This window comes from Eulemur rufifrons, chromosome 15, assembly GCF_041146395.1.
Source record: "Eulemur rufifrons isolate Redbay chromosome 15, OSU_ERuf_1, whole genome shotgun sequence".
Classification (NCBI taxonomy): Eukaryota; Metazoa; Chordata; class Mammalia; order Primates; family Lemuridae; genus Eulemur; species Eulemur rufifrons.
This window is the reverse complement of record NC_090997.1, coordinates 5,468,781-5,495,167: the sequence shown is the minus strand read 5'-3', so window position 1 is coordinate 5,495,167 and position 26,387 is coordinate 5,468,781. Positions and strand designations below refer to the sequence as shown.

At 46.5% G+C, this 26,387-nt stretch overlaps 1 protein-coding gene across 5 annotated transcripts in view; it reads right to left on the bottom strand.

The window, feature by feature from the left end:
• Positions 1-26,387, bottom strand: part of PPARD (peroxisome proliferator activated receptor delta) — a 75,368-nt gene that overhangs the window by 46,636 nt on the left and 2,345 nt on the right. For all 5 annotated transcript variants that reach the window (XM_069489204.1, XM_069489208.1, XM_069489207.1 and 2 more), the window contains exon 2: positions 24,759-24,842. Coding sequence is in view for 1 of the 5 variants with exons in the window: in XM_069489207.1 (XP_069345308.1) it covers positions 24,759-24,771 (13 nt within the window). In the remaining 4 variants the exon portion in view is untranslated. The remainder of the gene's footprint in view (positions 1-24,758; positions 24,843-26,387) is intronic.

Here is a 26,387-nt window from a genome sequence, read left to right as displayed (position 1 = left end):
GAGGACACAGTGACAAGGTGCCATCTTGGAAGCAGAGAGCAGCCTTCACCAGACACCAATCCTGCTGGCATCTTGATCTTGAACTTTTCAGCCTCCAGAACTGTGAAATAAATTTCTTTTATTTATAAATTACTCAGTCTCAGGGTATCTTGTTATGGCAGCACAGATGGACTAAGAAAGCTATGCACCATTGTTATTCCCAATTTACAGATGAGGAAACTGAGGCACAGAATGGCAAAAAAACATTCCCAAGGTCACTGACGTAGGGTCATAAAGCTTGAATTTGAAACGTAGGTCTTTCTTCCAAAACTTCAGGAAAAAAAAAAGAAAGAAACCTAGGTCTAACTCCAAAGCCCACACTCTTAAGCACTTTGCTGTGCCACCTCACATACACACATATTCTATGTGCCCTCCTAGACCACCAGCTCTATAACACACTGTTTTAGCGCCCTCCATGCCCAGCTCCAGGACAAACCACGGACGGATGAAGAGAGCTGTGGCAGGATGACACAGGGGTAGGCTGGATTTAAGTCAAGTCCTAGGCTTGCTCAAGCTTGGGATCCTCCATGTGTAGGCTGAGCGACCTGCCTGGCCACTGAATCTCTCTGATTATAAAGCTAACAGTGCCAGGCCCAGTGCTAGACGCTATGTAATCTGATCCTCACAACAATCCATCAGCCTCATTTCCACAAGAGGCAAGTGAAGCTCAGTGGGGTTACAATCTGCCAAAGGCCCTTGGCTAATGAGTGACAGAACCAGGATTCAAACCCAGACCCACCTCAGGGACCACACCTGTAGCTGCTGTGCACACAGCCTTGCATGTTTCCTGACCTAGTAGTTAGGGGAGAGGGAAGGCAGTGAATCCTGCCTTTGGACTTGGGAAGATCAAACAGAATAATAATAAACATGTAATTACTGTGTAGACTGGAAACTCTGTCACTATTTCATTCAGGCCAGGAGAGGAAGCCCAGAGCCCAGAGAGGAAGCCAATGAGCACAGCTTCGCACACATCTGAAGCACAGGGAAGAATCCCTGCAGAGTCTTTTCCCAAATACGGTCATGTTAACAGGTTCTGGGGATTAGGACTTGGACAGATCCTTTGAGGGACCACCATCCAACGCACTACAAGCAGTAAAATCAGAACAGTGGGGACAAATACTCGAGAGAACGGGAGGAACAACCTGTGTGTGGCAGAGGACAGACGGGGGATTAAAGCTGTCAGTGAGGCTCCCAGGAACTCAGAGAACGAGGGATTATGAAGAGAAAAGAGATGCACCAAGAGCGCAAAGGTGAGCAGCAGGCAGGTGGACATGTGGACCTCTAACGGTCAGGAGAAAAGGATTTGGGGCAAGAAGTTTAGTATTTGGTATCTAAAAGAGGAGATGGTCACAGTCACAGGAAGGGACAAGCATGTGCAGGGAGAGGGTGAGACGGCAGAAGCCTGAAGAACGCTCCCACTCAGGCAGTGGAAAGAGGAAGAGAAACCAGGGCAGCAAAGGCACAGTCAGAGAGAGGGGAACAGAGGCCAAGGGAGAAGAGAGACGTTTAACCTCCTAGAAAGCAGCGGCCAGTCTCTTTCTTCTGCATCTTCCCAGAGTCTAACAAGGTACTAGACACAGAGCAAGGACTTGGTGACTGCTAAAGTAATGATAAAACAATGAACAATTACGTGAGAGAGACCAAACATACAAGAGATTTCTCAGATGCAAAGAAAAGAAGCTAAAAGCATGTGTAACCCTTGAGATCTTGGCAGTTACAAGAGGCAGCATCTTCTGACAGAGGTGGAGGCAGTAGGGGAACGCGATAGAAAACCATGAGAGGGGAACACAAGAGTGACCAGTGCTGGAGAAGGTGAACTCCAGGGCCTGAACTGACCCCACCCCAGGGCGCACGTGAGCTCTCTGCTGCACACAGAGCTGCCTGGCCATCCAGCCCTTCATTCCCGATTGGACACTCTGCATATTGATCTAAAATACAGATGCCACAACTCAACTTTGGAGAGAACTGCTGTGCAGCCCACAAGGGAGAGGCTGCTGCTGTGACCTGGGAGACCTGCCCGGCATCCCTGGCAAGCTCTCGGGGTGGCTCTTTGTCATGGGCGGGTAGCAGGCTTTTCCAGACAGGAAGTGTGTGGAGAGGACTGTGGCCTGCGGGTGACTCAGGCAGCGTTTACTAGCCATGTGGGTGCCCACCACCTTCAGAGGGGGCAGACTGGGCTGGTTGCATCAGACTTCCTGGAAGCGTTTCTTCATTTCTATTTTTGTAGACACACAATTCCCAGAGCGAAATCTCTCCTGATGACTTCAAAAGCCATTTCAAATCAGCAGACGGAACCAACATCTTCTTACACACGCTTTACCAACCCAGCTCTGCTCGCTCCTCAACATGCCCACACACAGCAGGGGAAGTGGTGAGAGAACACGGTGCAGCCTTTCTAAGGACGGCAGGAAATGAGACAATACCAGGGGGCCACGGTGAGGACTCCGGAGCCCCAAGCTCCCAGACGCCACCTTCTTACCCAAGAGCCAGGGCTTCCGTGACCCACAGACAAGAGCACAAGCATCAGTTCCCAAACCGACTGGGTAACAGGTCAGAGAATGTTACAATTCAAAAGGTCACAGGACTTCCTGTTTAAATTAACCCAGATTCAAAGGAGCAGGGGGTCAAGTACTTTTATACTGTAGTCAGAGGGTAAATTAGTCTAACTTTCTGGAATTTGACAATATGGCAAAATTTATAATATCCTTACATTTTGATTCATTCAAAATTACACCCCTCACACACACACTTTAAAAAACCAAATACCTACTAAGCGCCAGGAACTATGCCAGGCAGTGGGGGAGACAATGTTAACAGGACAGGGTGGCTGCCCTCTAAGGGCTTCTGTTCTAGTCAGGGATTCAGACAATTAACCAGTAAATCAACAGACAAAAGGATTTCCGAGCACAGGGAGTATGAGAAATTAACCTACACATCCCTCAGCAGGACTGGTTAAATAAGATCAGATACTCTCATAAAACTGAATGCTGCTCTGATGTTAAAAACACATTCTTTTTTGTTTGTTTGTTTGTTTTTGAGACAGGGTCTTGCTCTGTCACCCAGGCTGGAATGCAGAGGCACGATCACAGCTCATTGCAGCCTCAAACTTGTGGGCTCAGGCGATCCTGCTGCCTCAGCCTACTGAGTAGCTGGGACTATAGGCGTGTGCCATCCCACGCAGCTGGTTTTTTGGGGGGTTTTTTTGTTTGTTTTTTTGTAGAGACAGAGTCTCTCCATGTTGCCCAGGCTGAAAAATGCATTCTTGAAAACTATATTCAAATTGCTTGTGATATAAATGTTCAAAACAGGTTTCAAAACCGTATCACAACAACTATGTTCAGTGAAAGAAGCCAGTCACAAAAGACCACATATATGATCCCATTTTTATGAAATGTCCAGAATAGGCAAATCTGTGGGGATGGAAAGTGATTAGAGGTTGCCTAGGGCTGGGGTTGGGTAGGGCTGGGGCACTGGATGGGAAGTGAATGCTAACAGATTACAAGATTTCTTTCTGAGGCTAAGAAAATGTGCTAAAACTAGGTTATAGTGGCGATTGCACAACTCCGTAAATACTAAAAACCATCAAATTGTACATTGTAGACAGGTAAACTTTATGAATTATATCTTAATAAGCTGTTAAAAAGTAGCATCACAATATGACTTCAATTTGGTTTTCAAAAAGAGAGTGTATGAAGGGGTATGTGGTGAGGGGAGGAACAAAAAGTAGCCATCAAAGTATTAACTCTCAGAAGAGGCTTCTTGGTGATTTTTATGTGCTTTTTTATATTTCTCTGTATTTTCCAAATATTCTAAAATGTAGAAGTTAGTTTTCGACTGAAAAATTATCTAGGCTTTTATAATAAAATCTGCTTCTGCAAATGTAACTTAAGTATATACAAGGTGCAAGGCAAGAAAGGTCTAATTGTTATGCTAACTTCAATATCTCTAGGATTGTCATACTCTTCACACCAAAGATACCAACCAGACAGCTAAGCAAAGGAATTTCATACTCCAGATAAATCAGACCAAGTAGGTCTTGGTTAAGGAGGGAAGACCTTGCTCCCCTCTGCAAACACTTTAAAAGAAAATCAGCAGCCACCATGAAGTTTAGATACTATCAAAGAATGCAAAAGAATATCAAAAGTTGAGCAGCTTCAGAAAAAACTTCCTGGACACTTGGAGGAGTCACTTCCTGGTTGGTGAAGAGTGAGGCCCTCTGGATAAATCATTCTCTCCCACGTGGCCTCCTCTGATTAGTGACTTCAAAGGCATCTTTCTAAGATGGCTGGGTTAAGGGAGGGTGGCACAAACTGGAAGTCAGTGGTTCCCCAACTAGGCTGCATCCCCAAATCAATGGGGAGCTTTAAAATGCAGATTCTGGACAGGTGCAATGGCTCATGCCTGTAATCCCAGCACTTTGGGAGGCTGAGGTGGGAGGATTGCTTGAGTCCAGGAGTTCAAGGTCACCGTGAGCTATGACCACACCACTGGACACCAGCCTGGGCAACAGGGCGAGACCCCAACTCTTTAAAAAAAAAAAATGCAGATTCCTGTACTCCATCCCTGGAAATTCTAATTCAACAGGCCTAAGGCAATGCCCAGGAATCTATATTTTTTCCAAAACTCCTTGGTGAATATACCAGCTGAGCCAAGCCTGGGAATCACTGGACTGGACACCACCTGGGATGACTTGCAACAGGGCCAGCCTGCACATCTGGCTGCAACGCAGCAAGTATCCCACTCAGCCTATACTGCGGATGAGAAGGCCATTAAGCGCAGAAAGGGAAACTCCACAGGGAAATTCCATGCATGTCTGGCAATCAGTTTTGAAACTTGAGGGGCAGCTAGCAAATCCCTAGGACAAAGCCTATTTTTGGAAGGTTCCCTCTGGCCCAGTGATCTTAGATGCTAATCTGTGAAAGGGAAGTGATTAGTGCAACTTCCACTTTGGGAGGCCAAAACAAAAATCAGCTCCCTCCTACAACACACAAGAGCCAGCAAGCTTTGTAGCTTCCAAGGAGACAGAGGCAGAGAGGGACGCAGTGTGGTGTGGCAGAAAGAACCCTGGGTCTGAGTCACACAGATCTGGGTTCGAATCTGGCTCTCCATTACTGGCTATTTGTGGATTAAAAATAGCTACAAACCTTTTGTCACTCTTCCCGTCAAGAGGTGGACTCTAGTTCCTGTCCTGGAATCTGGGCTGGCCCAGTGATGGCTTTGACCGGTAAAATGGGGCTAAGGTGATGCTCTGGGACCTGAGCCCAGGCCTCAACAGGACTAGCTTCCATCCTCTTAGTCCCCAGATGCCATGTCATAAGACGTTTAGGATAGAAGGATTAGAGGCCATGCAGAGAGGCCACCTTGGACATTACGGTCCAGCGGAATGCAGCTGAATGGGCAAGCTCAACCTACATCATGTGGACCCAGGCAACTCACGGAATCAGGAGAAAGGATGCATGGGGGCTGTTTTAAGCCTTTGAGTTCTGGGGTCATTTGTTACCCAGCAGTAGGTAACTGAAACACTGTTTCTCTTTACACAAATCAATTTTCTCAAGCCTTGGTTTCCTCATCAATCAAATAGGGAATGATAATATCCTAAACAGGGTTGTTGTGAGGCTCAAAAGAAGTAAAGGGCCCTGAAAGTCAAAGCACAGTCAAGTGCCAGTTACCGCCGCTATCTGCACAGACCTACGCTGCACAGTAGGACCAGCGGCCCGGCCACATGGTGTGCTGGCTGCCGAGGGAACCTGTAAACCCAACGTTCAAACAACCCTGCCATATCCGTTCACCAACAAGCTCCCACGTTTGGAGCCCTTTTGGCTGGGGGTACATCTTCATATACAAAGCACAGGGACCATTTACGCTCCCCTATGATTGGAAAGAACACGCAGCAAGTGTCCCATGTTCCAAAATGGCGCATCTCCCCCATCATAGCAGCGTTCCCTCCAGCCTCTCCTCTTCCTACTATAGTGTCATCTTTGTCCCAGCCCCTCAGGTTCAAAAAGTCAAATCTCCCAGACTCCTTCATTTCCTTCAGCATCCAGAGAGCCGCCAAGACCGCATCTCCCCAGTCACCCCCACCTTTCCACTCCCACTCTGCCAGAGGCACACTGGTGAAAGCCAGGTAGCCCTGAGTGCTGTTCTGCAACTTACCAGCTGTGGGACATACCCAAGTTTCTTAAATTCTGAGGCCGTCTCCTCAGCTGCAAACTGAATATAAATCAATAATACCTTCTTTTTGTGACTGTTTCCAAGATGAGAGAAAATGCAGCTAAAGTACTTAGCACAGAGAAGGTACTCAACACATAGTAAATGTTATTCCAGTCCAGAAACTTCTCACCTAGGCTACTAAATCATTTCCTAAACTAGGTCTCTACCTGCATATCTCTCTCCATTTTGATCCCTCTAGCATTATGCTAGCAGATTAACTGTCCTAGATGACAGCTATCACATTATTCTCCTGCTCAAAGACCTTCCATGGCTCCCACTGTTCTCACATCAGCCAAGCATGCAAGATTGTCTATAATAATGGCTCCATCCTGCTGTCCTGGCTTGTTCTGGCCAATCCATCCTCACTGCAACTTGCTATTAGAGTCAGCCTCTAAAATGGCTGGCAATAATCCCTGTCTCTTGGTATTCACATTCCTGTGTAAACCCCTCCTAACCCATAGAAACTCCAAGATAACGAATGTTGTGTTAAGCCACTATGTTTTGGGGTACTTTGTTATGTGTCAATAGATAACTAATACTCTTGACTTCCCCAGTCACACCTGAGCTGCTGCTCCTTTATTCACACCTGCCCTTCCCTCAACATCTCAGCCTGCTGCAATTCTGCCCAGTCTGCAAGGCCCACTCAGATGCCAGTGCTCACCTGAGCCTTTCTGCAGGCCCCGTCAACCGGAGTCTCCTCTGGAAGCCTTCCCTTCCCCCACAGTGTGTATCTTCATCACCACACTTACCCTACTGTGGCACTGTCAATCCATTTATTTGTGTACAAGATTATTCATTGATGCAAAAGACTGGAAATTACCTGCACGATCAATAAGTAAGTGAATGGCACACCCATACAATGGATGAGGCGGCTATAAAAAAGAATGAGGAAGCTCTACATGTCTGGTATGCAAAGATGGCCAAGACACAGTAAGTCTGCGGTCCCCAACCGCCAGGCTGTGGACTGGTACTGGATCCTATATGCAATCAAGCTCTCAATCAAAAGTGGGGATGGGGACACGTGTGCACTGCTGGTGGGAACGTAAAATGGTGCAGCCACAATAGAAAACAGTATGGTGTTTCCTCAAAAATTTAAAAATAGAGTTATCAAATGACCCAGCAATTCTACTTTGGGGTATATAGCCAAAATAACTGAAAGCAGGGATATGAACATCTGTACGCCCATGTTTACAGCAGCAACAGCTATAAGGTCAAAGCAACCCACGTGTCCACTGATGGATGAATGGCTACACAAAATGTGGTATATACATACAATGGAATATTATTCAGCCTTCAAAAGGAAGGAAATTCTGATACACGATGCAACATGGATGCACCTGAAGACATTATGTTAAGTGAATTAAGTGTCATAAAAATGCAAATAGTGCATAATTCACAAAGACAGAAAGTAGAATGGTGGTTACTAGGGGCTGGGAAGAGCAGGGAGTGAGAACTATTTAATGGGTAGAGAGTTTCAGTTTTACAATTATAAAAAATGTTCTAGAGATGGATAGTAGTGATGGTTGCACAACAATGTGAATATACTTAATGCCACTGAACTATATATTAAAAATAGTTAAAACAGTAAATTTTATGCTATGTATATTTTAAAATTACATCCATAATTAATAATAAATAAATAAAATAGCCAATAAACTGTATAAATAAATAAATGAAAGAGTGAGTGAGGGCATGGCGCAGCCACTTTGGAAAACAGTTTGGTGGTTCCTCAAGATGTGAAACACGGAGTTAACACAAGACCCTGCAATCTCACTAAGTATCTGCCCAAGAAAAGGTCAAACATATGTCCACACAAAAGCTGGTACATGAATGTTCAGAGCAGCCAAAAAAGGGAAATAACCCAAATGTCTACAAACTGACAAATGGATAAACAAAGTGTGAGAAATATGTACAATGGAATATTATTTGGCCATAAAAAGGAATAAAGTACTGTAGTATGCTATAACATGGATAAACCTTGAAAACATTATGCTAAGTGAAAAAATCCAGACACAAAAGGCCACATATTATATGATTCCTTTATATGGAATGTCCAGAATAGGAAAATCCATAAAGAAAGGAAGCAGATTAGTGGTTTCGAGGGGATGGATGAGGTGAAGAGGGTACTGGGATCATTAATTGGTACAGCATTTGTTTTTGTTTTGTTTTTTGAGAAAAGGCATAGAAATTTATTTAACATGTATACACGGGGAGAATCACAGGGTGATTACCTACACCTCAACAGGGTTCAGCAGCTTATATACCATCCTGGCAAAAAGGGTTATGGGAGGCAGGAGAAGAGGAATTCCGTGGAGGGGCAATAAAGGATTATTAGGGAAGATGAACACGTCCGGGAACAGAGATTAATTTGTAAACAGTTGTCTTTGGCAGTGAAAGGGTCTGTTCAGGTGTGGTTACTTTCTTGGTCTTACAGGAAGAGGAAGAAAAAACAATTGTTCTTCAGTGGGTCTGGATCTAAGGCAGAAATGAACTTCCGCTTCTTTGGGAGGGATGATGTGTTGAGGGAAGGTCAAAGAGACCTTGAGACTTCTTCAGTCCAGTATGTCAAAGTTTCTGAGCTCCAATATGTCCTATGATTTTTATTTAACAACAGCAGCAGAAAACAATATGGTGGAGTATTTTGCACATAACAGAATCTCTTAAACTGGTGACAAAGATCCTCTCCATCTTTAAAAGTGTCATGAATAATTTTCTTTCTTTAACGCTGGCTTAATGAGCAAGAAAATTTATTCTCTCATTAACAGGAAGCCCAGAAGTAACGCAGACTTTGATTTAATTTGTTCAGAGGCTCAAGTCTGTCATCAAAGGCCCAGATTCCACGCAGCCCATCACCCTGCCTTCCTAAGTGTTAGCTGATCCTCGGGGTCGTTGCAAGATGGCTCCAGCAGCACAGGTGCCACTTTTAGAAACACCCAGAAAATGAAAAGAGTGTTCCTTTGTGAGGCATTCTCTGAAGAGTCCAGCATTTGTTTTTTTCTTTTTTCTTTTCTTTGAGACAGAGTCTCACTCTGTTGCCCAGGCTGGAGTGCAGTGGCATCAGCCTAGCTCACAGCAACCTCAAACTCCTGGGCTCAAGCGATCCTCCTGCCTCAGCCTCCCGGGTAGCTGGGACTACAGGCATGCGCCACCATGCCGGCTAATTTTTCTATTTTTAGTAGAGACGGGGTCTCGCTCTTGCTCAGGCTGGTCTCGAACTCCTGACCTCAAGTGATCCTTCCACCTTGGCCTCCCAGAGTGTTAGGATTATAGACATGAGCCACCGCGCCCAGCCCCAGTGTGTTTTTGAGGTGACAGAAATGTTCTGGAATCAGTGGTGATGGTTGTACAACACTGTTGAATATGTTAAAAACCACTAAAGTGTGTACTTTAAAGTAGTGAATTTTGTCATGTAAAATATATCCCAATTTTAAAATGCTATAAAAATATACATAGAATATAAAGTTAAATAAACAGCTCACATTCTGTGCTGTAGTACTCCCGCCCTGCGAGGCTGTGGTCTGTCTCCTCCATCTTTGTGTACCCTGGCCTTTGGGTAAGGCCCGGGCCGTGCCTCACTGGACCCCTCCCTTTCCTGGCGGGTCTGCACCACCTACTCAGATCCACCCAAGACCATCTGAAGACAGGCACAGGCCCAGAAGTCACCCCAGATGAGCTGCCCAATGACCAGGGCTGCGGATACAAGCGTGTGTCAGCTGAGGGATACAGTTTCACATGGGAACTTAATTATAGCTTCAGAGTAGTGAAGGGAGTGGGGTGGCGCAGGCTTTGAGGGGACATACAGGAAGCTATCCTGCCCTGCAGCTCAGAGGGCATCTGCCCGTCTCACCAGACGTGGGGTCACAGGAGAACAGGCACGACTCAGGCAGGCTCACAGGAATATACAGCTTATGGAAATCAGCCTGCTCTTAAGTGTGAATTCCTGGCCCAACCTGTGTGCAAGCCAAAGTGGCCCAGAAAGAACCTGAGAAGTCAACTCGCACTCACGCTCAGGGCTCAGAGAGGTCATCCCCTTGCCTACTGCCAGACACACCATTTTATTCTCTAGGAAGTGAAGGGGCATAGCTTGTTCCCCACAAAGTACCTTATCTTCAATTTTCTTCCTGGCTCTCAGCTGCTTTTCTGGAATGGAATCCGAGCTGTTGCTGCATGGAACCTCTTCCCCGTGCCTGACTGCTCTGCTCAGATCCCTGCCTACTGCCTAGGGAGGTGCCAAGGGCTGTGCAGCTGCTGCCACACAGGTGTCAGTAAGGCACCGTAGCCCGATATGCCCAACTTGTCAAACTACCAGGCCTGGGCGCTGCCAGGTGGGGAAAGCAGATCAGGTGGAAGGAGAGAGAATCATGGAAAGAACAGGGCCCCGGTGGAGGAGCAGGTCCCATCGAGACGTATTTTTTTCTCCCCTATTCTTGGCCCATATCTAGGCCCCTTATTCTCCAGGCGTCTTCCTGGCCAGTTTGCTTGCTGTCTCAGCAAGAAGTCCCCACAGCCACCTGCTGCCTGTCCCACCCCGACCTATCACCGTTTCTTCTTCTCACTGACTCAAGATAGAGACAGGGACCCAGGCCCTCCTCTTGGTCACGCTTCCCAAGACCCCATTCCCAATCCAGGCATCCCCCTCCCTATCTCTTCTCTGTGCATCTTTTGTCTGAGCTCCTGAGAGATTTCTCCCGAAAAGCCATGAAAAGAAACCTTCAGACTGGAGGTGGTATCCTTTTCTGGATGTGTATGGAAGCAAAAAAAAAGGCAGGAGTGGTGAGTAAGCAGAGCAGATGACGGGGCGAGGGGACAGAGACAGGGAGAGACACAGATGGGGAGAGGCCGACTCAGACTTCACGCACCTCTCTGCTCTCCATGCTTTAGGCCATAACACCAAGGAACAACCAAGGCAGCTCTTCCCAACTGCCTCCCTGTGGGCCAAATGCCTTTCCCGCTAAGGGGAGGAAGGTCAGACGGCAGAGACATAATTAAACCACTTGAAAAATGGGAAAGGCATGTCACAAAATTACTGAAATAAAAAACTCAGTGCCTTTCCATGTATGAGTTTTAGTCCTCGGGGCTGTAGGGTCTACAGTTATTACCCCCATGTAGGGGTAAAGTGACTTGCCCAAGGCCACTCAGCCAGAAGTTGTCAGGGCCAGAATTTAGTCCCACACAGCCTGGCTCTTAACCACTACTCCGTATTCCCTCGAAGTTCTTACCCTCAGAAACAGGCAGGGAGCCAGAGTTACAAAGAGCGTCACATGCTATTTTTTGCTCTGCTCCAGGGGAAAGCTCATTCCCTTCTGAGAAGCCAAAGAAATGAGGAGTGTGGCTGTCTCTGTCTTGATTGCCCTACCAGCCTCTGGTTACCAGAGCTCTGGGATCCCCAGGGCCTACAGCTGGCCTGAGGACAGCCAGCAAAGGCAGGCAGGTGGGCCCAGTCCCCAGAGACCAGCCAAGGCCACCACTGAGATGCCACCTATGCCTGCCTCTTCTGATTCCCAGTGCCATCTCTGCACCCCAGCCCCTGTCACCAAGTCAGGAAATGGGAACCGAAATAGAAAAGGCTCTCTAAAAATAAACCAAGGATGACAAGGTACAAGAAAGGAGAAAAACATAATGCCACTCTGGTTTGGACACAGTAAGTCCTGCTGCTCTGTGTAGGGCCCATGTTGGGAACAGGACAGGTACCAAGAGCCCTGATTCCCTTTCAGCCTCTGCTCACAAGCCCACACTTGCCCACACCTCATTCACACATGCCTGGAAAGCCCAGGCTGAGGTGACATCGGCAGGAAGAGCAGAGTTACTAAACTGAGAACAGGGACTCGAAAGGGCTCAAACTCCAGTTCTGCCACTTGGTAGCTGTGTGACTTGAATGAGCAGTTTAACCTCTCTGATCCTGCTCCTCCTCTATAAAACGGGAATAACAATACCCACACCTTGCAGGCTGGGGTGGGGATGGGGGAGCTCATCCTTTGGGCAGCACCTGGCCCAAGAGAGAATCTGAATACAGGCAATTTCCCTCCCTTTCTCCTCTCCCTACGTGCACATCTGGGCCAACTTCTCTTTCCCCTTTCACTTCACCAGACTAAAAGCTGCTGATTAATCACTCAGAGCAGAGATTGTTTTTTTTCTCCTAACAAGTTCCTCCCACTCTACATGTCTGGCCCACACTTTGGTTGGTTAGTTTCTTGTGGTGCTAGGGGGCTTGCTCAATCACCCTGAAGCAGATCCAGGAGGCCACCGTGCACGGCCATTCGCAGGGCCTCCTCTGCCCACTGACCTGAAATGAGACTCTGCAGGAGGCCCCAAGGCCTGCCAAAATTTTGCTTCTGCTCAGTGACCAGCAAGAGACTCTGCTACTCTCTGGAGCCAACACCAGTCTGGCCAGTTAAGCAGGTACGTTCCAAACTGGAACAATTAGATGCAGCCAGCCATTCCTCCTAAGAGACCCTGCTATTTGGTGAGCAAAGACCTGGGCTTTAATCGCTTGGGTTCAAATCCCAGTTCTGCCATTTATTAGCTGTGCAACTTTAGGCAATTTTCCTAACCAGTCTGAGCCTCGGAATTCTCATCTGTAAAAGGGATACAATGGTTCCTGCCTCTTAGGGTTGTAGTGTGGATTAGACAGTGATGTATGTAAAGTGATTAGCAAAGTATCAACATATACAACACATGGAAGCCATACTGTACTCACTCAGGGTATCTACAGGCTCTGCAATGGAAGGGGAATAGACACAAGTAGGGACACAAGTCAGCCCAGCTCCTGAACTCAGTCCAATAGCAAAGCCTAGAATGTAAGCAATAACTCCACCATGCTATCCCATGGGAGGCTACGAGCCAGAGGTGTGAGAAGGGAGCCTTACTCAGACACTCTGGGAAGGAAGCATGAAGGAGGCAATGGGAAAGGCTCTGCCAAAGCCAAAAATCTCAATTTTCTACATTGAGTTTAAAAAAGGGAGGAGCAACAACTGTGAAAGGGTCCTTAAGTGATATGTTGGCTTAAGTTTCCTCCTACAGATGCCTGACTGCTTCCCCATGAAATGGCTTTCCAGACAGGGCTCTGGAGTAGGCCAATGCCAGGGCCACTCTGTGGGAAAAAGGCCACTTAGGCTGGCCAGCTAGTCATCCTTCCACCTGGCAAGTGCTTAGTGAGCACCTCTGTGCAAAGCACTTGAGGACTCTATCAAGAGCCAATGTCTGGAAAGATGGTCTTTGATCATGACTGATGAACATGCACAGAACTGAGGATGTGACTGTGCTGTGAAGGCTGCTCCCTCACAACTCAACAAGGTCCTGACTCACTAAGAACACCAGGTGGATGGAGCCATTCTCTTGCACTGTCAAAGCAGAAAGGAGGACAAAGTGCAGGCTGCAGTCCACACAGAGAAAGCAGCACACAGGCAGGAGCCCAGGGAGTGCTAGAACCAGCTCAGGAAAAGCACTCCTCGGTTTGCAAAAGTGAATCAAACACAGAAGGTCCTGATAGAGAGGGAGAAAACCAGACTACCATAGGCTTGCAGGGGACAGAGGCAGGTCTTGGCTTGGGTACAGATAAGCCTACTGAGTCAGGGAATGAACTAGAAAACAGATTAAACTTTTTAAAGGTGGTACACTGCAAGGATATGGAGGACAAATTGTGGCCATATGTTGTAAGTATACTGTAGTGTTAAGATGCCAAAAGGAAAAGTCATGAGAATTATATACTGCAAGAGAATATAAATAGGTCTGGATTGACACAATTTTGATAGGATGCAGTCTGCAATTTGAGAATTTATTTACCTAGTGATTTGCACTTGGGAGCTGGAAATTATTATTGGTCAATCTATTATCAAATATCTTTTATTTTTCAACGACAATCTATTTGGCCCCACTATTTAAAGTAGATGCCAGGCAGAGTCACACAGGGATATAAAATCAGGGACACAGGCACAGACTTAATCTGTGGAGACAATTTGTACCCTGGCCCTCAGATGATGACAGAGGTTACCAACAGGCTAGAATTCTGGAGAGTTGCCAGAGCACCAGAACTGTCATGAGTGTCTACCCAGGGACAGAGTGACTCTTCAACCTGGGCTTACTTGACCTTCTGGGATCTGATTCTTAGAAACTCAAGCAACATTGTAAGTACTAGAGAAGGGAGAGGGGCTGCGCCAGCTACAGGTAGAGGGTTTCATCTCTGGAGACAGAGGAAGGGTAGGCATGAAAGCAAGACCATCTACTGAGGCTGAGGAGACAGAGTCCTGAGGCTGCTTGGGGCTGGGGGAGGGGCTGTGAGTGCCGAGGCCGGGAGATAGCCGCAAATGCGCAGTGGCCCCAGCCCCCAGCCCCCAGGCTGAGTGAGAGGGAAGAACGCAGACCACAGTGCTGCTCCTGGTGATAAGGAAAACTCCCATCTATTGCTTGGCACAGCGGCCGCCTGAGACCCCCACCCCTCACGGAGGACCCACATTAGCATGTCACTAACCTAACACCTGGTACATTAGCATATCACTGACCTAACATTTGGCACATCAGCATAATACTAATCCTATTGCCTAGTGCAGACACTAAACTTATTACCTGGCGGGCATTAGTCGCCTGAGATCCCTCCCCTTGGATCACCCCAACTTAATAAAAGTGGAAGAATTGGGTAGACAGGGCTCAGAATTTGGTGGCGAGACCCTTCTGAGCCCACCGGCGAATAAACGTTGATTCTCCGACTCTCCGTGTGCTGCTCGGTTTGTCCTCGGGACCACTCGCTGTAACACTTGCCTTAACACTGGGAGGGGAGGGGCTCAGAAAGCATTTCGGGTGAGCACCTGTGGGACCCACACCAGGCACATCAGGGCGGGTGGAGTGGAGAGCGGCAGGCTGAGGGCGATGGAGGGGAAGACTCGCAGAAACCGCCCGGCACTGCCTGGGGAGAGCGGCCAACCTGCGCTTCTAGGCACACAGCCCCACACCAACTCTGACGGTAGAACTGCTTCTATTATTCAGAAAGAGGAGGCTGCGCTTTTTTCCCCTCTTCTAGTATTTTTAATTGACTATGTTTACCTACTGATATTCCCTAGGTATGATGTGACAAATATTCTACAGAAAGCAACGGAGAAACATGGGCATAAAAACCAAGAGGTGCTGTGAGGAGGGAGGAAGGGCCAAGTGCAGTACCAGATTTTACAGCACTTAAGGTCCCCATCACATCTCTCACTCCTGTCCTCTTCCTTGGCTCTGCTCCAGCCACGCTGGCCACCTGGCCACTCCTCAAGCACCCCAGCTGTGTTCCACCTCAGGGCCTTTGTACCTGCTGTCCCTTGGCCTGTAAGATTCTTCCCACACATGGCTCACTTTCCTCCTTCAACTTAAATATCACCTTCTCATTGAGGGCTTCTCCTGGCCCTCCATTTAAAAATGCCACCGCCCTCCTTTCCTGCATTATTTTACTATATAGCATTTATCATCATCTCACATGTTATTTACCTAATTTTAGCTCCCTCCCCTTCTCTCCATCTCAACTACCATGAGGGCAGGGGATGTTTTTTATCTGCTTTGTTTACCCCTTTACCCCCCCCCCCCCCCCGTGCCTAGCACATAGGAGGCACCCCAAAAATATCTGTTGAATGACAGGAAGGCAGAGGGGTAGAGGAGATGATGAAATTGGAATCACATTTTAACTAATTCTGGAACCCCAACAGTCTGAAAGAAACCCTTTATTACTGATCTGATTGAAGGTGTGAGGAGAGTTCCAAATGCAAGGATCAGACACTGAGTATCTCTGCTCCCAAGATTGCAGTCCACAGGTTCCCCCAAAGTGCAGATTGTCTTAAATATTAATTTGGAAAAAGGCTGGGCCTGTACTCTCCTAGCGCCATGAAAAGGATTCCTTAAAATGAGAAGAGATTGGCCAAGTCACCACCTGTACCTGGAGGCAGATGAGCCCTGCGTCAGCTTCATGACATAACAAATTATCACAAATTTAGTGGCTTAAAACAAAATACATTTACTCTTATAGTTCTGGAGGTCAGAAATCTGAAATTAGTTTCACTGGGCCAAAATCAACATGTTGGCAGGGCTGCACGTCCTCCAGAGGTTCTAGGGGGAGAATCGTTTCCTTGCCTTTTCCAAAAGCTTCTAGAGCTGCATTCCTTGCATTTTTTGGCCTCTTCCTCCACATTCAAAGCCAGCAGTGTAGCATCTTGCTGCAGCAGTCAGTCACATTGCTTCCTTCTGTGTCTAATCTCTGCCTCCCCTTATAAGGATACTTGTGACTGCATTTAGGGCCCACCCATATAATCCAGGATAATCTCCCCATCCCAAGATCCTTACTTAATCACATCTGCAGAGTCCATTTTGTCACATAAGATCATATCGACAGGTTATGGCCTATATATCTTTGAGGGCCATTATTTAGCTTACCACCAAGGAAGCAAACTCCAAAAAATTTGGAAGAAACACAGTTCAGGCCAGGTGTGGGGCTCACACCTGTAATCCTGGCACTCTGGGAGGCCAAGGCAAGAGGATCGCTTGAGGTCAGCAGTTCAAGACCAACATGAGCAAGAGTGAGACCCCGTCTCTACTAAAAAATAGAAAAAACATTAGCTGTGTAACTAAAAATAGAAAAAATTAGCTGGACATGGTGGCATGCTCCTATAGTCCCAGCTACTCGGGAGGCTGAGGCAGGAGGATGGCTTGAGCCTGGGAGTTTGAGGTTGCTGTGAGCTAGGCTGACGCCACAGCACTCTAGTCCGGGCAACACAGTGAGACTCTGTCTCAAAAAAAAAAAAAAAAAAAGAGAGAGAGAGAGAGAAGGAAACACAGTTCAGATTCCTGCTCCAAGTGAAAGAAGTATCAGATCAAGAGGCTCAGCAGCACCCCCAGGCCAAGGTCTTTCTTTCGCTGTAATTGCATGCTATTTAAGCAAGTGGTAGAGAATTAAGTGTACGGAACTGAGCATTTTGGTCCTTGCATGGTCTCCTTGGAAGGGAAGGGCAGTTTTCTCTTCTCCTACCAGAAGCCCCCAATGGACCGCTGAGGAATGCATTCCAGGATATGCCTGCTGAGGGTCAAGAGGAATGGATCACGATCTTTGGACTGTCCTGAAGGCTTTTACAGAAGAGAGAGCTACAAAGAAGTGGGTGAGCCAGACACACAAGCTCTAGATCAGGATGGCAAAGAAGCTTTCTCTCATGAGTGCTTCCTGGGGTGCAGGGTTCTGAGAACCCATCTGGGCTTGGAGAGGAAGACAGCTGTGACCAGAGTGCTATGACCACCACGTTGGACACTAGGAATGGGCAGGTCAATGGTGATCCATTGCTGTTGCCAACTCTAATCCACATGGCACCTCTGGAAGCTACAGGAAGGTGGCTCTTACCCAGACACTAAACGACTTGGAGAAGCATACCCTGAAAAACACAACCACTCAGGAGATAGCTTTATGCCTTAGACACTGCCCTTCTGTTGTGTGGACATCATATGGTTTCTTAGTCAGAACATGGTGCTAATTGTAACATTTTTACTCCTTCTCAAGGCTCTCGATGGCTCAGTGATGTGACTAAGGAGGGTAAACTTCCAATGTAAGAACTATATGCTCATTTTACCAGGTTTAAAGATGTGATGTTCACCAATGGACCCAGGTGACCAGCAATATTTATTGGGGAAATGATAGAGCAGTGGTTATTTTTTTTTTTTTTTTGAGACAGAGTCTCGCTCTGTTGCCCAGGCTAGACGTGGCATCAGCCTAGCTCACAGCAACCTCAAACTCCTGGGCTCAAGCGATCATTCTGCCTCAGCCTCCCGAGTAGCTAGGACTACAGTCATGTGCCACCATGCCTGGCTAATTTTTTCTATATATATTTTTAGTTGTCCATATAATTTCTATTTTTAGTAGAGACAGGGTCTCGCTCTTGCTCAGGCTGGTCTCGAACTCCTGACCTCAAGCGATCCTCCCACCTCGGCCTCCCAGAGTGCTAGGATTACAGGCATGAGCCACCGCACCCGGTTAAGTGGTTCTTAACCAGGAGTGCTTGTGACCTGTAGGGGACATCTGGCCATGTCTGGAGACATTCTTGGTTTTTACAACTGAGGAGGGGAGAGTGCTACTGGCATCTAGTGGGTAGAAGCCAGGGAGACTGCTAAACATCCTACAATACACAAGACAACCCACACAACAGGTAATTATCTGCCTGGCCCAATATAGCCATAGTGTTGGGGCTGACAAACCCTATACTAGAAGAAATGGAACTGGAGGCAAAAAGAGTTGACAGTTACCAGCATGGAAATGTTTTAGGCAATTAAAGGAAACCAAAGAAAAGCACACCTTGTTTGCTTGTTTGGAAAAGGGGATGATGAGTACAGCTCTGGGTTCTGACAAACTCAAGAACAGCATGTTTGTGAAGGGAGAGTGGGCCCATAGACCACTATGTATGCAGGTGGCCTGCTCTGCTGACACTGCTGGGGGAAGGGCCAAGCTGGCTTATATTCCCACTGGGGTGGCAGCCAAGTGACTCTGTCCCTCTGAGGTCACAAGCCCTAGATAAGGGAAGTGCCAAAAGCAGTGATAAGGATCCCGGGATCACAACAGGTCAATGAAAGCAATGACAATCGATTTTTGGATACCTATTAACACTAGACTAAGAGCTATATCCAGGTCTGCCTAGCACCAAATCCACTCAGGCCTCTTTACAGACAATGAAAGGGCAACAGATGCTCCTCGACTTACAATTGGGTTACATCCCAATAAACCCACTGTAAGTTGAAAATATCACAAGTCAAAATTGCATTTAAGGCCGGGCGTGGTGGTTCATGCCTGTAATCCTAGCACTCTGGGAGGCCGAGGTGGGAGGATCGCTTGAGGTCAGGAGTTCGAGACCAGCCTGAGCAAGAGTGAGACCCCCCTCTCTACTAAAAATAGAAAGAAATTAGTCGGGCAGCTAAAAATATATAGAAAAAATTAGTCGGGCATGGTGGCGCCTGCCTGTAGTCCCAGTTACTCGGGAGGCTGAGGCAGAAGGATTGCTTGAGCCCAGGAGTTTGAGGTTGCTGTGAGCTAGGCTGATGCCATGGCACTCTAGCCCGGGCAATAGAGTGAGACTCTGTCTCAAAAAAAAAAATTTTTTAAATGCATTTAATACATCTAACCTACAGAATATCATAGCTCAGCCTAGCCTACCTTAAATGTGCTCAGAACACTTACATTAACCTACAACTGGGTAAAATCATCTAATACAAAGCCTGTTTTATAATAAATTGTTGACTAACTCATGTAATTTATTGAATGCTGTATTGAAAGTGAAAAACGGAATGGTTGTATAGGTACTTGAAGTACAGTTTCTAATGAAAGCATATCGTTTTTCCATCATCACAAAGTTGAATCATCACAAGTCGGGGTCCGTGTGTGCAGAAAAAGGGCAAAGACACTGGGTGCCAAAATCCAGAAGCCAAGGCCCCAGGGAAGCAGAGAAGAAGCCAGCTCTCTGCTAACATCCTGGCCCCATACAGAGCCACCTCTCAGCCTCCTGCAACAGTTGCTCCAATCTCATCCTCCTTCAAATTTTTTGCTGTTTGCCCCTCTTAACTCCTTTCTTAACCCCTTTTTCCTCTCCCCACCATTCTCTAATTTGTCCTTTCCCTTCTTTCTTCTTCTTGCTCCTTTCCTTGCTTCTTAATGGTCTATGACACTGAAACTGAAGCATATTTGAAACATGGTTAGTGGTGTTAAATGAAGTTTCACCTTTCCTGCTTTTTATTTTTGAATAATTTATGCTTAATTTTTTATGTGCCTTGACAATGAAACCTACATTTAGTTGCTTTCTAACTTTTGTGAACCCTTTAATTAATCTCACTTGTGCATCAGTAGCCCTAAGTGGGGGTGGGAGTGAGGGTGGGTTACTTCATCCATGCTCAGGGCACTTAATCTGTGAGGCTGATAGATCAAAAGCAATGCATTTAACTGCAACGAGAGGAATTCAGATTTAAAGTGAAGAAGAATTTCCTTATGTTTATACCATTGCAGTAGCCTCCTACCCATCCTCTACCTTCAATCTTTCTTCATTCAATCTACCTTTTTGCAGTATTAACACCATCATTTCTTGCTCCAAAACCATTAATGGCTCCCCACTGCCCAAAGAACAGACTGCAAATTCCTTCACCTGTCATTCAATGTCCTCTATCAACCTACTAGGAAGTTCCAAACCCAAAGCAGCTTCCAGGAAGGGAAATTGTGAGGAGATGCATTTTTCTCCTTAGAAGTATTCATATACAGGCCAGGTTACCCCTGGAAGCATTCATATACAGGCCAGGCCAGTATTAGATACGGCCTAAGGGATGCTAAAAAGCAGTAGCTGATCTGCACGGAAGCCTCTTTCCCTCCTCAGTGAACTATGCCTCTTAGTATTCATACCCTTGTGTAGTTCTCTCCTAGAGTCTGAACTGGTCCTGTGACCAAGAGAATAGAGGAATGATACTGTGTGACTTCCCTGCGTAGATCAAGAGAAACCTTGCCATTTCTGCCTGCATCTCTCAATACCACTCACTTTCAGGATGCTTCTGCTCAGAACCCAGCTGTCTTGCTGTGAAAAGCCCAAGGCACATGGAAAGGCCACCTGTAGGCACTCCATTCAACAGCCAGCATCACGTGCCAGCCACATGAGTGAGCCAGAGTAGATGTCCAGCCTAGTTGAGCCTCCAGATGATGCCTGCCCCAGTCTCCATTTGACTACAGCAACATGAGAGATGCCAAGCGAGAACCACCCAGCTGAGCCCAGTTAATCCACAGAACCATGAAGATAATAAAATGCCAATTTCATTTTTTTTTTTTTTTTTTTTGAGACAGAGTCTCACTCTGTTGCCCGGGCTAGAGTGAGTTCCGTGGCGTCAGCCTAGCTCACAGCAACCTCAAACTCCTGGGCTTAAGCGATCCTACTGCCTCAGCCTCCCGAGTAGCTGGGACTACAGGCATGTGCCACCATGCCCGGCTAATTTTTTGTATATATATATATTTTAGTTGTCCATATAATTTCTTTCTATTTTTAGTAGAGACGGGGGTCTCACTCTTGCTCAGGCTGGTCTCGAACTCCTGACCTTGAGCGATCCACCCGCCTCGGCCTCCAAGAGTGCTAGGATTACAGGCGTGAGCCACCGCGCCCAGCCTAAAATGCCAATTTCAATTGAGATGTCCTAGATGAACCAATGAAAACTAACTTTATTAAATGTTGACCCTGAATGTATCTTTTATTCTTTGTAACAAAATAGGAATTACATGATTGTCTCAAGAAAAAGTACTTGTGCAAAGTTGCACAAGTAAACTAGTCACTTTCTTCATGAAGCACCATTTTTACTTGAAAGAAAGATTAACAGGCAAATTATGACTATTTAGACTTCAGTACTTCAGAGACTTTTTCTTGAAAATGAAGTGAGATTGTCACTTCAAAAAACAGAACTGACAGTATGTTACCAATTATTAAAACCAAACTTCTAAGAGAAAATCAAATGATGGAAAACTTGAGTCTACCACTGTCAGCTTGACAGCTTCCTAATACTTGGAAGACTGCTGATGAGATCAGTGGTGATATTAATGAATATGATTTTCTGACGTGATAAAATGTGTCAACATTTGGAAGATCTATGTAACATAGTGAAACATTATTTCCCAATGACCAATTCAAAGTAAAAGATCCATTCAAAGTGTAAGATAGACTAATGGATTTTAATGTCACAAAGTATAGTAAGTTTGTTGATAAGGTTCCAGACTTCATATTGCAACTAACCTCTAAGAAATTGCCACTTGTTGAGTTTGGCATAGTATCAAATAAGAGACACAATTATCTGTAAGGGCTAATAAATACTTCTCTCTTTCTCAACCACGAATCTGTGAGGCCAGATTTTCTTCATATCCTTCAAACAAAACAACAGTATTGCAAAAGATTGAATATAGAAACAGATATAAGAATTTAACTATCTTTTATTAAACACTTTATGGCAAAAATGTAAAACAATGTCAATCCCCTCGATTCTTTTTGTTTTGAAAAATAGCTATTTTTCTTTTTTTTTTTTTTTGAGACAGAGTCTCACTCTGTTGCCCAGGCTAGAGTGAGTGCCGTGGCGTCAGCCTAGCTCACAGCAACCTCAAACTCTTGGGCTCAAGCAATCCTCCTGTCTCAGCCTCCCGAGTAGCTGGGACTACAGGCATGTGCCACCATGCCCGGCTAATTTTTTCTATATATATTTTTAGCTGTCCATATAATTTCTTTCTATTTTTAGCAGAGATGGGGTCTCGCTCTTGCTCAGGCTGGTCTCGAACTCCTGAGCTCAAACGATCCGCCCACCTCGGCCTCCCAGAGTGCTAGGATTACAGGCGTGAGCCACCGCGCCCGGCCGAAAAATAGCTATTTTTCATTAAAAATGTCATGGTAACATGTAACAGGTTTATAATCACATTACTATATTAAATGAATTTAAAAATTAGTAATTTCTTTTAAATTCCTCAGTTTTAATTTCTAGTATGGTAAACAGAAGCTCTGGAGTCCTCAATAATTTTTAAGAATGTAAAGAGGTCTTGAGGCCAAAAAGTTTGAGAATTACTGTTTTTACAATATTCTAAGGTTGACTTCAACATAAACTATTTTTCTTTCAAGGCCCAATCTAAGATCCAGTTTCTTCAGGAACAAAGCCAGCCCTCAGTGATGACTTGTTCTTCTAAACATCTACCCATGTTCTCACTACCCACCAGTTCTCCAATATTTGAAAAATCTTAGCTGGGCCCAGTGGCTCACACTTGTAATCCCAGCACTCTGGAAGGCTGAGGCAGGAGGATCACTGAAGGCCAGGAGTTCAAGACCAGCCTGGGCAACTCCTGTCTCTACAAAAATTTTTTTTTAAAAATTAGCCAGGCGTGGTAGTGCACACCTATAATCCCACCTACTTGGGAGGCTGAAACAGGATTGCTTGGGCCCAGGAGTTCAAGGCTGCAGTGAGCTATGATCACGCCACTGCACTCCAGCCTGGACAGCAGAGCAAGACTTGTACATACACACACGCACACACACATATATTTATAAAGAATAAAAAATAAAAAATCTTTTTTGTGCATATGTCTTCTTCCCTGAGCTAGGTTCCCCACCCCTGGAGGGGGCAAGGGCAGCCAAGGCCCATGTCTGAAACATCTGTCATAGTACCTGGTCCACGGAAGTGCCTCAGGTGGGAGAGACTAACATGGCAACCACCACAGCTTTTTGAGATTAACACTGAAAAATATGATAAAGCTATAGCTTCATCTTTGCCAGAGAAAACCAAGAAAGAAAACTCCTAGCTGGGACTGGGAGCTCAAAGCTCAGTGATGAACTGGACAAATGACCCCTGGACATGTACAACTGCTGCCACCGTGGCTAGCTGCCACCAAAGCAAATGACAAAGCAAATCAGTTCAACTCCCTGTCCCTGCTCAGGGAGAACTTCCACTTCACCCCCCTCTCAGGGAACCTCAGAAGCCTCCAAATTCCCCTTCCTCCTCCCTCACATTCCCTTCAGAGGAAAGGACTGGTATGGGTTTGAGAACAGGAGGGGCCCCTGCCTGGGACCTTCCTGAAAGATCCACAAACAACCTGACCCCCACAGACTGACAGACACAGGGGCTCAGGACACAGGGGCTCCTGTTTGGCAACAGGAAAACCCGCAGAGTGTTAAAGGCAGAGAAAGGGAAGTAAAGCCCACAAACAGCTACTGGAACCACTGAACTTCAGAGATTCAAACAAGTCACGCGGGAGGCCCACATTTCCCCTGGCCCCCAGCAGGGACCCACCATAACCCAGCCTCTCAAATAGCTGGGACAATGAACATCAAATTCCCTGGAGCTCCCCTTCTGAGTTTATGAAACCTGCCAGGCATCCTGAGAACAGGGAAACAGCAGTGGGAAACCCAGAGCATTGTTCAGACTCTGGTGAGGATCCGCGACCCCAGCAGAGATGGAAGAAACAAGCCTGTGTGTTATGACCAGCTCTCATATATACCAGCGTACCATGGACCTATGAGGCAGGAGACGAATGTTTTATACTATTATCATTTTCCAAGTGCCTGGCACATAGTTGGCACTCCAAAATATTTGTTCCCTAAATGACAGTGAATGATGGACATCTTTGGGGCCTGGCACCCTGCACACTCATCCTGGGCAGAGAAGAAAGTCTGTTCATTTATTCATTCAACAAATATTTATTCAGTGTCTCCTCTGTGCCAGGCACTGTCCCAGACACAACAGGAAGCAAAATAAGTCCCTGCCCTTGTGGAGTTTATGTTTTAGTGGGTGCAAAGGTGAGAATCTGCATGCACCTGAAAAAACTATGTAAGCCACAGATATTCAATAATTATTTATTAAGTGTCTACACTACGTCTAAGTGATCGGTACCAGACACTATAACAGGCACACCTCGGATCCGGGACTCAGCACTAGTGAGATTATTTCATATTTAAAGCTGGGGCCCTAAATCTGGATCCCGTGTCAGTCAGTTGTCAGAAGCCCATGAGTAAGGGAAATGAGATTACCTCTTTGGTGCATCTGTCTTCATCTGTCGGTGAGCAGAAACCACTGTGTGAGTACCACGTGCATGCCCAAAACACCACACAAGACTGCAGGATAGAAAGAAAACCAACATCTTTAGCTGAGAGGTACCAGGAGTCCAAAAAGCTGGTCTAATAAGTTATAATTAAACACCAGGGCTCAAGGAGTGCTCCCAAAGGTGAGCAGTCTGTCTCCTCATCTGTCCCTTACACACACCCTAAGATGTAATTCAGAGCCTGAGTCAGCAAACATTTCCCAATCTTGGAAGTAGTCTGCTCATTCCCAAGCAAGCAGACACTGGCTTTACTGACTTTACCAAGGTGGGGCAGAAGCAGTTGACAAAAGAAGGAAGGACCTGGTGCCCAACACTCCCCCATGGGTGACAGCTAATAAATGGAGACGCCCTAAATCATGCTTGATTCCTTGACCAAAGCCATGTGGAGACATGACCAGAGTCACACCCCAATCACCAGCATGGTGATTTATGTAGGCTAGAAACCATATGCCAAGGAAGAAGACCCACATGTCTGAAACCTGATGCAAGGGGCCATTCTCTCCCTGCTAGGCTCAAGCCAAGTACCCAGCTCTCCTTTGAGACCCTGGAATCCAGCTGCTGCAGGAAAGCCTTTCCTCCTGGTTCCAATGGCAGAGAAAAATGCTCAGGACATCAAACCATCTCAAGAAACAGCCATTGGGCAATCTGGGACAACATGGCACAGACAAGGGCATCAGGCACAGGGCTTCAGACAAGATATAAGCAAGGGCCTGACAGGACAGACAATCCAGAGATGCTGGATAGGGAGGAAGAAGAGAATGTTTCTAGTGTAGACAATGCTGAGCAAAAGAGCTGGCTCCTGGCATTTCCAGGCCCTACAGGGGCACTGGAGGAAGGCACTACAGTTCAGCTTCCCAGCCTTCAGGGATCACCCAGGGAGGTGGGTCTTGATGACAGGATACAGCTGAAACCTTTAGAAGCAACAGATCCAACTCCTGCAAGGAGCTGCACTGTCCCACGACATGCCAGGATCTACAGGCCCTGAGAAGAGCTTGCACAACAGCCAGGGCAGCTGCATTCTGCCCAAAGCAGAGGCCTTACTGACTTCCCAGGCCAGCACCCTACACTGGCTGTCCTCTTACCAGGCCCCCAGGCAAGGGGTCTAAGGGACCACAGGTGGGGTTGGAAGGCTGAGGAGGGGCAAGTCTTTCTCAGTGGACTGAGACGTATATGAAAAAGCAGTGGTGAAGAGGCAAGGAGAAAGGCAGCCAAAGAGCAGTCAGTTCATTACACTAAGGAGTTGATAAGCTACATCATCTGCTGAATAGTGCCAGGAGCCTACCTGCCCATATCTTTGCAGATGTTCTGCAAAAATTACTGAACCAATTAGTACAATTACCCCCTCAGAAAACGACAGAGTGAATAAACTGCAAGAAGCTATACAGCCAGGGCTGCCGGTGCCCGAGCTGCTCCACAAGCACGGGGCTTGACCTGTTCTCAAGCCCTCTCATCGCTGCCTCAGTGGAGAGCACTACTGATTACTAACGGGTGAGCACAGACAGAGGCGTGGCAAACTGCTCAAAAGGGTCAGGTAAAGTCCTTCTTGGGACCCAGAGAC